Source organism: Macrobrachium rosenbergii, chromosome 52, assembly GCF_040412425.1.
Source record: "Macrobrachium rosenbergii isolate ZJJX-2024 chromosome 52, ASM4041242v1, whole genome shotgun sequence".
Lineage (NCBI taxonomy): Eukaryota > Metazoa > Arthropoda > Malacostraca > Decapoda > Palaemonidae > Macrobrachium > Macrobrachium rosenbergii.
Window position 1 is genome coordinate 3,094,462 of NC_089792.1, and position 15,000 is coordinate 3,109,461.

Here is a 15,000-nt window from a genome sequence, read left to right on the forward strand (position 1 = left end):
TTCCGTTTCAGCGCTGAGTGACCACATAGGTCCCAGCTCTTGGCATTTGGCCTGGATATTATATTCCATTCAAAAGCATAGAGGCATTTTTTTAAAAGATATTGCGCTAAAACGACAAACTCTGAATCTAACTTTGCCACAATGGTGCAAATGACATCATAATCCAGGTCATATATTCTCATCACGCGACAGGGTACATTCCGCAAAAACCTTGAAGATTTCTTTAATCCGTTGGTTTTCAAATCACCTCGCCTTATGGGACAGCGTGGAGGACCCGTATAGCAGGTGCCTTGATGACCTCAGATGACCTCTGATAACCTTAGGTTCATCCGCGATAACCAATACAGATACAAGGCGAGTTTTAGGGACCCTTCTATGCTCGTATTACTTCGTTTTGGTCAGATTATTATCATTATATCTGCATAACCTTTTGCCGTGCTTCGATTTAAATGATGGCCAAATGGGGCCACCAGGTATTCCAAAAGCCTTCGCACATATGGCTGGACTTATCAATATTTTGAGTGAAAAAAGTAGAATTAAAATCAATATTTTGGGTGAAAAAATAGAATTAAAATAAAAATTTTGAGTGAAAAATCTGAATTAAAATCACCTGATCCAGAGACTTATCAAAATTTTGAGTGAAAAATTAGAATTAAAATAAAAATTTTGAGTGAAAAATTAGAATTAAAACAAAAATTTTGAGTGAAAATTTAGAATTAAAATAATTCTGGTTCAGAGAAAATGGCTGGACTTCTCAAAATTTTGAGTGAAAAATTAGAATTAAAATCATTCTGATCCAAAGAAATCATTCTCCATTCTAATAGTTTCAGGCCGTTGGTAAAACTAGTTATCACTACTACATTCTACCCACATGGAAAGAAAGGTGGATGTAAGGCTAATAATAGGAAAAAATTTTAGGGTAATAGTCACTAAATGAAATATGGAGAAGAGAGAAAGGAATTACGCTATTCGGAGCTAGCTCAGGCATGCAACAGTTCAATAGTTTTTCCCAGACAACACAGTTCGTATAAATACATCAAAAGTAAAAAATCTGCAAATCTCTCTAGATATCTCTCTCTCTCTGGCTTTAAATCCGATAGAATTAGGAATCTGTAATATTTTTTATTTTATGGTAAAAATCCCAGACCCACAATCGAAATGAGGTGGAAATAGACAGCCCCTCGAAATTTGAACTTGAGATGATCTCTCTCTCTCTCTCTCTCTTTTTTCCCCTTCTCTCTCTCTCTCTCTCTCTCTCTCTATTTCCCCTTCTCTCTCTCTCTCTCTCAGTCTCTCCCCTTATCTCTCTCTCTCTCTCTTTCTACCTGAATCTCTCTCTCTCTCTCTTTCTACTCCAATCTCTCTCCCCTATTCTCTCTCTCTTCTTCCCTTCTCTCTCTCTCTCTCTCTCTCAACCTCTCTTCTCTTCTCTTCTCTTCTCTCTCTATCTCTCTTTCTACCTTAAACTCTCTGTCTACCTTAATCTCTCTTCTCTTCTTTCTGTCCCATTATCTCTCGCTCTCTACCTAAATCTCTTTCCTCTTCTCGCTCTTTCTCTCTCTCTCTCAGCAGCAGTCCAGTGCTCAACGTGGTCTCCATCCAGCCAGCCAGGTTACTTATCCGATCCATTCGACCATCAGAGGCAATTCCACGAGTCCGTCCTCCTCCTTCAGAGAGATCTCTCACCATCTCTTCCCTGATTGGCACATTGTCCAGGCGAGGTACTGGGCCAAGAGAGAGAGAGAGAGAGAGAGAGAGAGAGAGAGAGAGAGAGAGAGAGAGAGAGAGAGAGAGAGAGAGAGAGACTGTATATTCAATCGTGTTTCGTGGTGCCATATCTTCAGTTCGTCCTGCAATCATTTCTTACGTCTCTCTCTCTCTCTCTCTCTCTCTCTCTCAGAGATGGGAAATATAAAAAATGAACAGTCTAACAAATAAGATTTAAAAAATATGAGTAATTTCATATCTCTCTCTCTCTCTCTCTCTCTCTCTCTCTCTCTCTCTCTCTCTCATAAAAACGATACATAAAAAAATTAACAACCTAATAGAGATGACCTAAAAATACGATTTAAAATAATTGTCAATTTCACATTCTCTCTCTCTCTCTCTCTCTCTTTTACTGAAGCCCCCAGGGGATAGCAGAAATATTCTAGAGCGCATCTGGATTAGTTACGTATTCTTTTTGACTTGAAAGGGTGGGACTGCTCACTGCAGGTGCAGGCTCGCTTCTCAACTTAATTATGCCCGTTTTATAAGCCATTAAACACTCTGGAACTACTAACCCAGAAGCGAGAGAGAGAGAGATGGAGAGAGAGAGAGAGAGAGAGAGAGAGAGAGAGAGAGAGAGAGAGAGAAATACGAACATTTTTATTCGTATTTTTTAAATATTTCCTGTTAAGATCGTTCATTTTTTTATATTTCATCTCTTCTCTAGAGAGAGAGAGAGAGAGAGAGAGAGAGAGAGAGAGAGAGAGAGAAACTTGAATTCACAGATCTGGTGTCTTGAGATTAAGAGTCTGCTTTGAATTATAAAAAAAATATATAATCATATCTGTAAACTTAGTATTATTATATAAGAGAAAATAAATACAAGAACTACTTATCACAGATAATAAATAATAATACTTGCCTTCACTATAAATTCAAAAGCAAAAATATGCAATAAATATTAGATAAACTTCAAAGAAACGAAGCATCTAAAACTGACTCTTCGTTATTCCAAATCGTAATTCTTTATTCGCGTCAAAATACTGAATATATTTATTGACAGTGAATTATTTCCAATGATATTTTTACGCGACGCGAAATCTGTTTGCTATGAAAAAATATTCAATGACGTTTCTTCGGCGCAATCGAGTTTTCTGTACAGCCGCTACAGCATATAATCAAGGCCACCGAAAATGGATCTATCTTTCGGTGGTCTAGGTATAATGCTGTATGAGCCGCGGCCCGTGAAACTTTGAACACGGCCCGGTGGTGGCTTATCCTACATCGTTGCCAGAAGCACGATTACGGCCAACTTTACCTTAAATAAGATAAAAACTGCTGAGGGCTAGAGGGCTGCAATTTGGTATGTTTGATGATTGGAGGGTGGATGATCAACATCCCAATTTGCAGCCCTCTAGCCTCAGTAGGTTTTAAGATTTGAGGGCGGACAGAAAAAGTGCTGAGAGAAAAAGTGCAGACAGAAAGAAGTGCGGACAGCGGACAGAAAAAGTGCAGACGGACAGACAAAGCCGGCACAATAGTTTTCTTTTACACAAAACTAAAAACTACGCGACAACAAGTCCATGTATTCAAGCAATCGATACGTCACACATCGCCTTTGAGACTTTATGAGGAACGAGGTTCACGGTACCAAAACATCATAAAATAAAAAACATCGCGGAACAAAAGCATCTCGCAACGTAAACATCGATGAAACAAAATGTCACAAACTCAAAACATCACGAAAATAAAGATATTACAAAAACAAACAAAAAAAAATCACGAAACGAAAACATCACAATAACAAAACATCACGAAACAAGAAAAATTACAAAAACAAAAACTTCACGAAACAAAATCACAAAAACAAAATATCACAAAATCAAAACATCACAAAACAAAAACACCACGGAAACAACAACAAAAACCAAACATTGCAATAACAAAATCACGAAAACAAAACATCACAAAAACAAAAACATCACGAAAACAAAAAAACAAAAATATCACAAAAGCAAGACATCACAAAAACAAAATCATGAAAACAAAACATCACAAAAACAAAAACATCACGAAAACAAAATACAAAATCATCACAAAAACAAAAACATCACGAAAACAAAATACAAAAACATCACAAAAACAAAATGACGAAAACAACACATCACAAAAACAAAAACATCACGAAAACAAAATACAAAAACATCACAAAAACAAAAACATCACGAAAACAAAATACAAAAACAAAATACAAAAACATCACAAAACAAAATCATCTCAAAAACAAAATACAAAAACATCACAAGAACAATAACATCACGAAAACAAAAACACAATCAACAACAAGTGATCGACTTCCTCGAGCGGTCAATTTAAAGCCGAACACCGGTCGAAGTCTCCGCGGATGACAGCGAGAAATAATTCAAAGACGGTCGCATGGAGGAAGCCAATAGCGCTCGAAAGCAGCTGACTGCCAAGCCAGGTCGGGGTCTTTCATAAAGAGAGGTCTTTCATTTTGTAAGAAAAAAAAAAAAAAAAAAAGAGGGGGTATTTCATGAAAAAGTCTTTCGTAGAAGAGGGTCTTTCATGAAAAATTGGATCTTTCATAAGAAAAGTCTTTTGTAAAATAGGGTCTTTCATAAAAAATACGGGTCTTTCATAAACTATACGGGTCTTTCATAAAAAAACGGGTCTTTCATAAAAATACGGGTCTTTCATAAAAAACACGGGTCTTTCATTAAAAAAAAAAACGGGTCATTCATAAAAAATAAACAAGCTTGAAAGCGAATTGATGGCACAGAGATCATAATAATACGCTCTCTCTCTCTCCTTCAAAGGTAACCTATGCAACATTTATATACAGCTAGTCTGGGATATTATGACTCCCGGGTTTAAAGTCGACGCTTCAAAAACCGTGAGTGTCCGGAGAGAGAGAGAGAGAGAGAGAGAGAGAGAGAGAGAGAGAGAGAGAGAGAGAGAGAGAGAGAGAGAGAAATGTTTAAATGTTAAAAGGTTCATCTATTTCCGCCTGGTGTCAAATGTATAAATGCGATTTAAGAGATGAAAAATGCCGAAGGAATAACAAGAGATTTGAAGGCGACACAGAACAAAAAAAGTTAATGATAAGGATGAGAGAGAGAGAGAGAGAGAGAGAGAGAGAGAGAGAGAGAGAGAGAGAGAGAGAGAGAGAGAGAGAGAGTTGAATTTAAACTGATCAGATGTGAGAGAGAGAGAGAGAGAGAGAGAGAGAGAGAGAGAGAGAGAGAGAGAGAGAGAGAGAGTTGAATTTAAACTGATCAGATGTGAAGAGAGAGAGAGAGAGAGAGAGAGAGAGAGAGAGAGAGAGAGAGAGAGAGACAACCTTATCAATTCTTAAGAGCATTTACAAAAAAAAAAAGAATACGAGAATAACAACACACCTAATCAGCTAATCTACTACGGGTAAAAAAAGATTTACTGCTTTTAATAAGAAAAAAAAAAAACACTGTCAGAAGATGAAAGAGGAAATGAAATATATATTAAAGAGGAAATGAAAGATTTATCAAAGAGGAAATGAAAGATCTATCAAAGAGGAAATGAAAGATTTATTAAAACTCGAAGCTTCAACAAAATGAAAGGAAAATTCAAAAGGCTTGAAAAAAAAAAGTCTGCCATACTGGAAGTACTCTGAACAATCAGCAAATGCCTTTGAGTAATTTATATGTGTGCTGTTATTGACAATAGCCAATCACGTGGCTGGAGACAGAAAAGAAAATATCAACTTTTACTATTATTAATTTTTCCATAAGACTTTCATTTAAAAATAAAATCACTAGCAATGAGAATTTATTAGCATATAACTTTTTCACAAGACTTATCTAAAAATGACTCACTAACAATGAGAATATATTTCCACAAAACTTTTATTTAAAAATAATAAAATCACTAGAATAAGATTTAATTAGCATAACGTTTTCCACGAGACTTTTAATTAAAAATAAAATCACTAGAATCAGATTTTATTTTTTTAGCAAAGTAGACTACGAATATTAGAAATCACATTCTCTTAAGTTCAGATTCTTCTCATCAGGCAACATCAACAATAAGTCAATAGAACGTCTAATATGCAATAAGGCCAAGAGAAAGAGAAGGTCTGCTCACTTCCCCCCAAATCCCCCACGTAGCCGGAGCTTTGTCTACTTCCTTATTGCGTCAGCAGGCGAATTGCCTTAATGAGCAGGTACCTCTAAGATACGTCATCGCCTACGTAGTTACCACAGGTGGGAGGCGACTCCACTTGGGTAGACCTTGTCTCTCTTGGCCTTGGTATGAAAGCAAAATTGACTGTTTTCTGTACTGAAGCAATCGTATTTACTTCCCAGGTGTCCCTACCAATACCCACAATATTTACTGGCCCAGTACCAACATCCAGTCAACTGCTGCAGTCAACTGTTCCAGCCAACTGCTGCAATCAACTGCTCCAGTCAACTGCTGCAACCAACTGCTCCAGTCAACTGCTGCAACCAACTGCTCCAGTCAACTACAGCAATCAACTGCTCCAATCAACTGCTGCAATCAACTGCTCCAGTCAATTTCTGCAATCAACTGCTCCAGTCAACTACGGCAATCAACTGCTTCAATCAACTACAGCGATCAACTGCTCCAGTCAACCATTCATTCCATCTGAAGACTCTAGGACTGAAACAAGCCGAGTGACAAACACCAGCATGCAAAGTATGCTTACAGAGAGAGAGAGAGAGAGAGAGAGAGAGAGAGAGAGAGAGAGAGAGAGAGCTATTACAACCCACTTCGACTTACCTTTTTCTGCAGCTTGGGTCCTCTCTCGAGGGCGACCATCACGGCCTCGGAGAGTTTCTCGGGAAGTTGGTGGAGGAGGCGCGAGAGCCCCATGGCTTCTAGCGACTCGTGCACCCGGCCCACAGCTCCAGCTAGGTCAGACCAAGCCCCGTCGACCTCGGCTAAGGGAGCGAGGCACCCCCTGGCGACGTTCAGGCAAAGGCCTAAGCAGGGCGGGGCCAGGGCGCCATGGCAGGCTCCGCAATAATGCAGCCGGGCGGCTGCTTCCCCGCATTCCTGGGGCACGGGCAGATTCCTGGCGGTGTTGACGACGTCGGCTCCAACGTCCAAAGCGTGGAGCAGCAGGCGGCAGACTGGAGCCCACGGAGGAGGGTTTCGCCTACGAGGGTGGGTATGATGCCCCAGGGCTGGACGATCCTCTGGGCGTCCCCTGAGGCATTCGGTGTAGGCCTTGGAAAAGGGGGGCATGCGCGCGTGGAGGGCGCTGTGGTACACTGGGGGGAAGAGGTTGTCCCAGAAGGACTCGAGAGGCCTTTCCAGCGCCCTCTCGTCCTCGAAGTCCGTGAGGCCGGCCCTCAGGCCGGAGTACAGGTTGTGTAAGACCTGCTTGGCAGCGGGGGCAAGTCTTGGGTACGTGTTCTGGAATTCTTTTATCGCCCGATGCTCGCTGTTGGTCAACGCCTCTTCTACCACACCTGGAAAGAGAAGAAACCAAGTTACAATCGCAACACCAGTGCAAAGATTTTTAGATATGAATAGAAAAAAAAAAAAATAAAAAAAAATTCTTACTCATTAATAACTTTCAAATTTTCTAGTTAATGCTTTTCCCAGGTCAACACGAGTCAACATTTACAATTCCTATTAAGAAAAAGCAAAGTGAAATTATAACTTTCAATGAAAACTTAAAAGGGGGCGGGGTTAAGAGTGAGAGGAAAATCATCATTACACTTTTTAAAACGAAACTCTACATGAGTGTATTAACTTATAAAAGACCAAAATAATAAGGCATAATTTAACGATGACAACAACAAAAGTTAGGACGAGCTTTTTGAAATGGGAATAAGGTTGTTCTACTTAACAACTAAATACAATAACAAATATGGGGCAGCAATACCGATGCTGTTGGTATATGATAAAAAAAAAAATCAAGATTCATTGCATGACAGTAACCTTATCAAAATCGTCTCTTAAATAATTTGCGAACATAAAATTCTGACAATCTAGACAATCAGTAAGAAGACAATGAACAAAGATTTTGTTTTCTTACAAAAACAAGCAAAAATTGCGCCGAAGTTTCTTCAGTTCAATCGAGTTTTCTGTATAGTGTATAATCAAGGCCACCGAAAACTGATCTATCTTTCGGTGGTCTCGGTATAATGCTGTATGAGCCGCGGCCAATGAACTTTAACAACGGCCCTGTGGTGGCCTGGACTATATCGTTCCCATAAGCACGATTATGGCTAAATTTACCTTTAAATAAAATAAAAACTACTGAGGCTAGAGGGCTGCAATTTGGTATGTTTGATCATGGGAGGGTGGATGATCAACATACCAATTTGCAGCCCTCTAACCTTAGTAGTTTTTAAGATCTGAGGGCGGACAAAAAAGGAGCGAACGGGCAGAAAGCCGGCACAATAGTTTTCTTTTACAAAAAACTAAAAAAGCAATACTTTCGTATATTTCAAAACTCCTAAGATACTGTTTTTTTTATCACAATCACCACATTTCCGATTTTCGAAAATTTTAAAACTCTTAAGATAATGCTTTTCCATACCTTTATCACCATATTTCCGACTCTTCACTGAAATGTTCAGTGGGTGATTACATGGGGACTAACAAATAATTCACGCGTCTGAAACCACAAATCTTCTCTTGCAAATGGTGACACGGACACACACAAGCAGGGACTTGTGTATGTCAACCAGATTATGAAAGATCCGAAGTTCAGGATTCCTGCTAAGTAGTAAAAATCTGCTAGCTTAGAACGATAGCGTTGTGTTAAATATGTTTTTGAACGTGTATTTTTCACCATTTATACTCTCTCTCTCTCTCTCTCTCTCTCTTTTCTCTCTCTCTCTCTCTCCTCCTAGGGATTTGTGTGCCTAGTGGTTTGTCGATTGAAATAGGACAGCCTGACGGGTAACACTGGTAGCCAACTCATTATATATATATATATATATATATATATATATATATATATATATATATATATATATATATATATATATATATATATATATATATATATATATATATATATATATATATATATATATATATATATATATATATATATATATATATATATATATATGTATATGTATGTATACATATATATATATATATATATATACGTATGTATATGTGTATACATATACAGAGAGAGAGAGAGAGAGAGAGAGAGAGAGAGACTTCAAGCAGCCATCCCCAAAAAAACCCTGAAACCATGAAACGAAATAACTTTTAATATATATATATATATATATATATATATATATAATATATATATATATATATATATATATATATATATATATATATATATATATATATATATATATATATATATATATATATATTAACCGCTGGAATCAATTATCATAACAGACTGTCGAGACGTAATTCGGATACATTAACATCCCTAATACGTCTTCTGTCTCTGAAGAATGCCAGGAGTTCCTTGCAGAGCAGCGGGACATTATGCAAATGAGTTCCTCCTTACGTGAGCAAGGGGAAAGAGGTGATAAACACAGACATAGGTGGATGATTGATAGATGTACATCTACGTATGAGCACGGAGAAAGATGTGATAAACACAGACATAGGTGGATGATTGATAGATGTACATCTACGTATGAGCACGGAGAAAGAGGTGATAAATACAGACATAGGTGGATGATTGATAGAAGTACATCTACGGGAAAGTTGATAAACTCACAGGTAGAGGAGAAGGAGGGAGGTGATAAATACAGACATAGGTTTACGATTCATAGATCTGCATTCAAACTAGAGTTGATAAAACAAGGCTGACAAAATCAGTTATATAATCTCACAGGTAGGAGACAGGCAAAGAGAGAGAGAGAGAGAGAGAGAGAGAGAGAGAGAGAGAGAGAGAGAGAGAGAGAGAGAGAGAGAGAGAGTGATAAATACAAACATAGGTGTATGATTGAACGATGTACATCCAAACGAAAGTTGATAGAGAAAGACTGATGAACTTAGTTGCACAAACTCACAGGTAGGAGAGAGAGAGAGAGAGAGAGAGAGAGAGAGAGAGAGAGAGAGAGAGAGAGAGAGAGAGAGAGCTATTACCGAGAAAGATCAAAGAGAATGATTAAACAAAATCTCGAAAAAAGAATCTCCATGAATAATTTAGACCCTTAATGACTTTTCTCGGACCGAGAGATGACACCAATATTACATCGATTCTTAGTCATATTGGCTTCAGAGAGAGAGAGAGAGAGAGAGAGAGAGAGAGAGAGAGAGAGAGATACCAGTCATGGGCGTGTTTATTTTTCCTTTGAGATGAATGATAAGACGCCTTCCTTTGTGTCACACTAAACGCCTGCAGAATTCTTCCATATCTGCACCTGCCGGATGACTGCGCGAAAAGACAATGAATACCTTTATATATATATATATATATATATATATATATATATATATATATATATATATATATATATATATATATATATATATATATATATATATATATACATATAATGCATAAAACAACAAGACGTTTCTCCTGAATGTTAAGCGATTCCAAATAAAAAAAAAAAAAACTGCTATAGATCCTTTCATAATTTAAAACTTCTGAACGGAGCTTACTCCGTGTCTAGAGAGAGAGAGAGAGAGAGAGAGAGAGAGAGAGAGAGAGATAGAGAGAGATACGTAGCAGGAACATTAACAAAAAAAGAAAAAAAAACAGGCAACTTCCAAGAAATCCATCAGTAGCAGCCAACCAGGAAAGGTAAACAAAAATAAACGGCCGTAGAAATTCCAGTCTTGGAATTCTAGGATTTGTGCCGCCTCGTCCGCAAGCATGAATATGACATAAACAAGCCACAAGCACTAAATATGCAAACAGTGAGATCCAGTGAATGTCTCAACACTGCGAGATATTCCTTGTTCTCCGCGTGCAGTGTTCCATGTGAATTTTGTCAAGGCTATAAATAGAAATGTGTATGTGTATATATACATGTATGTATGTATATTACATGTACATATATATATATATAAAAAAAAAAATATATATATATATATATACATACATACATACCTGTAGTAGCAAAGGTGATAGGTGTCCCTCTTTGTTTCAGAACAATGGAGAGAGAGAGAGAGAGAGAGAGAGAGAGAGAGAGAGAGAGAGAGAGAGAGAGAGAGAGAGAGAGAGAGAGAGTTCTTACAAGCCTTATACATCCCTTTTGTGCCAGGAACACGGGCAACGATGATACTGAAGTGTTATGCCAGTTCTCAAGTTGTCTTGAACGAATGATGTTTTATGAGTCTGATTCGTCAAAACAATGAGGATGGTGGTTTTCCTCAAAAGAAAAATGTTTTTTCAATTCTTTTTTATTTCTCTGATTTACTGATACAGAGTTACCATTTGAGTATAAGACGTGTCAAAATATTTTTAGTACTTGTTCATTTTACCCCTAACTCATTACAAAAGGCTCCTTTGCTAGACCCATGGATGACGGCTAGGCCTGCAAGCCGCCCACCAGTCCACCCAGATGTAAATAGGGACCGGCGTCTGCTGGGGCCAAGAAAATGGGCGTGGAATGGCAGACTGACCCCAAAGACTTGCTGGGAAATTGGAAGTTCGTACTTCATTGGCCCAAAACTTCCCAAGTGGGAAATGGATTACTGTGAATATATATACATGTATATATATTATATATATATATATATATATATATACTATATATAAATAAATACATATATATATGTATATATATATGTATATATATATATATTATATACATATTTATAAATATATGTATATAAACATGCATATCTATACATGTATTTATACACACCTTCACACACGCATATATATACATATATATTATTGTGTCTATTTATATACATACAAGTATAAATAAACATACTGTACATATATACATGTACACACACATATATATTCATTTATTTATTTGGAGAGAGAGAGAGAGAGAGAGAGAGAGAGAGAGAGAGAGAGAGAGAGAGAGAGAGAGAGAGAGAACCCCCAATTCCTTTTACACATTATGGTTTCTGTCTATGAAGCGGCGGCGAAGATAATGCGATTTGAGCTTCCGATATAAATCTATTTTCCCTTCCCTCTGCTCCACACTTGTTTCAGAAAATCCCCCCAAAATCACTTGGGGTTTTAAAACAAATCCTGCTTTACCTCCAGGAACTCGGCGAGTTATACTCACGGCCGAAGATAAGAATGCGATCGTGAATATTTCTTATTTTTGCTCCTCAAAATAATCTGGATTTAATGTCGTCCCATTCAGGCAAGCTGCAAGATTTTTTCTTTTTACTTTTCTGTAAAAGAAAACTGTTGCGCCGGCTTTGTCTGTCCGTCAGTTCTTTATTCTCTCCGCAATTTTTTCTGTCCACACTTTTTTCTGTTTGCACTTTTTCTGTCCGCCCTCACATCTTAAAAACTCCTGAGGCTAGAGGGCTGCAAATTGGTATGTTGATCATCCACCATCTAGTCATCAAACACACCAAATTGCAGCCCTCTAGCCTCAGTGTTTTCTATTTTATTTAAGGTTAAAGTTAGCCATAATCGTGCGTCCGGCAACGATATAGGCCAGGCCACCACCGGGCCGTGGTTAAAGTTTCATGGGCCGCAGCTCATAAAGCATTATACCGAGACCGCCGATAGATAGATCTATTTTCGGTGGCCTTGTTTATACGCTGTAGCGGCTGCACAGAAAACTCGATTGCTCCGAAGAAACTTCGGCGAATTTTTTTATTGGTTTTTCTTCTAAAAAATAATTAGGATTTGTCGTCCAGTTCATGCAAGCTGCAAGATTTTTTTTTTTTATTTAGAAGTCCATCTGACATGCAAGGTAATTTTTCAAATGCCGATTGCAATTATGTGTCTCCTAGCCAATCATTACATTTAATATGTAGATAATTCGTTTAAGATTGTTCTTAAGTCATCTTTTTGTCTGTGTACATATCCCCGTAGACCTAGACAGCCACTCTTCAAAGTGACTGTAACTTATCTCCACTATTTTTCAAGGTAAGAAGAACATTCGTTCAAAAAAGGTCCGTCAGAAGCGTTCCTTGAGAAACACTCGTTCAAAAGCGTCTCTTGCGAAATATTCGTTCAAAAACGTCCCATCGGAAACGTTCCTCACGAAACATTCCTTCAAAAACGACCCATCGGGAACGTTCCTTAAGGAACTTATCTCCAGAAACGTTCCGTCAGCGCCATTAATCAATCAACCCCCAACAACTCAATTCATCTGACGTTCAAACTCCCGCTGACTTCATCAACGCATCTCGCGCCTTGAGAGAGAGAGAGAGAGAAAAAAAAGCATATAAATTAAAGTCAGTAGCAAATCTCCTCAACCGATAGTCGCCGCCATTCGCTTAATTGAATTTCCATCATAACATTACCATTAACAGGTCGTTTATCTCCTCGACTCTTCTCGCATAAAAAAGATTATGAGCGACCATTAACGAGAGAAGAAGTCGTCGTTTCCATCAGTACGACTCGAATTTACATTCACTTGATTGGCTGTCACGCACACGCACACGCAGAGAGAGAGAGAGAGAGAGAGAGAGAGAGAGAGAGAGAGAGAGAGAGAGAGAGAGAGAGAGAGAGTTGGGGAGTAAGGGGAATATTTTTTTCCCCTATTAGCTTTGGCCACAAACACGAAGTCATTTAATAACTAGAACTGAAGAGGAGAGAGAGAGAGAGAGAGAGAGAGAGAGAGAGAGAGAGAGAGAGAGAGAGAGGTTGGGGAGTAGAGGGAAGATTTTTCCCTATTAACTTTGGCCACGAACATGAAGTCATTTAGTAGCTAGAAGTGAAGATAATTGAGAGAGAGAGAGAGAGAGAGAGAGAGAGAGAGAGAGAGAGAGAGAGAGAGAGAGAGAGAGAGAGAGAGAGAGAGAGAGAGAGAGAGTAGAGGGAAGATTTTTTCCCTATCAGCTTTGGTCACAAACATGAAGTCATTTAATGACTAGGAATGAAGATAACAGAGAGAGAGAGAGAGAGAGAGAGAGAGAGAGAGAGAGAGAGAGAGAGAGAGAGAGAGAGAGAGAGGGAGAGAGGGATTTCTTTATTAGCTTTTGCCACCACAACCATAAAGTTTTGCAATAACTGAAAGTGAAGTTAATTGAGAGAGAGAGAGAGAGAGAGAGAGAGAGAGAGAGAGAGAGAGAGAGAGAGAGAGAGAGATTCAACGAAAACAATGACTTAAATCACTATTAAGTTAAAGAACCTATGGTAATTGGTAAAATTGAAAATTATGAAAATCTCTCTCTCTCTCTCTCTCTCTCTCTCTCTCATGTTTCACAAAAATAAAAAAAAATAGAAAACAAAAAATAATGAAAAATAACTAATAAAAACAACTGATCTTCGAGGCCTACCAACTCTCTCTCTCTTGGCTATTGGTAAAATTGAAAATGGTGATTGTAGTTACTTGACAATTTCTCTCTCTCTCTCTCTCTCTCTCTCTCTCTCTCTCTCTCTCTCTCTCTCTCTCTCTCCTCTTCCATGTTTCACAAAAATAAAAAAATAGGAAATAAAAATAATGAAAAAAATAGTTAATAAAACAATTGATCTTCGAGGCCCTACCAACTCTCTCTCTCTCTCTCCCTGCCCGTTTATTTATACACCCTGATTAAACGCTGACTAGAGTAATTACATTATTAACCGGGTATTATGATAATAGCTACGGATTTTTTAGGATAATGTCGAATCTCCCTTCAGCCATAAACACTGCTCATTTCCACATTAAAAAAACATCACGAGAGACACTTGTTTGTTTGTTTCTGTTGCCTTACAACAGGATTTATTCCACACGCATATGGATATAAATATATACATATACTTACACACATATATACATACATATATATATATATATATATATATATATATACAAATATTAAATATATAAATAATATACATATACAGTATATGTATATATATTATTTATATATGTACTGTATATATATACGTGCACACACATATATATATATATATACTTTAAAACAAGCAACTACAGTATATAAAATAACCGTAATTAACTACACTTGAAAGATGCATCCTCAGCACAAAGATTGAATTTCCAAGTCGCTTACATACACATACATATATACATATGCATTCTCGGGAACATTATTGCCTCTCCCACGCAGTCTTTATATCAACTTTCTGCGCCATTCTCTCCTAGTTCCTCCGTTATTCCCATTTTCTTACTCCCCCGCCCCCACCCTGCCCCTACAATAAAATGGTCCGATATTGTTGGGTCTCCTCTTCTC

The 15,000-nt window shown here is 37.8% G+C and overlaps 1 protein-coding gene across 1 annotated transcript in view; it reads right to left on the reverse strand.

The window, feature by feature from the left end:
* The window catches only part of LOC136833997 (glypican-5-like), a 794,851-nt gene that overhangs the window by 403,319 nt on the left and 376,532 nt on the right, over positions 1-15,000 (reverse strand). The window contains exon 3 of the mRNA XM_067096284.1: positions 6,505-7,199. Within this exon, the coding sequence (XP_066952385.1) occupies positions 6,505-7,199 (695 nt within the window). The remainder of the gene's footprint in view (positions 1-6,504; positions 7,200-15,000) is intronic.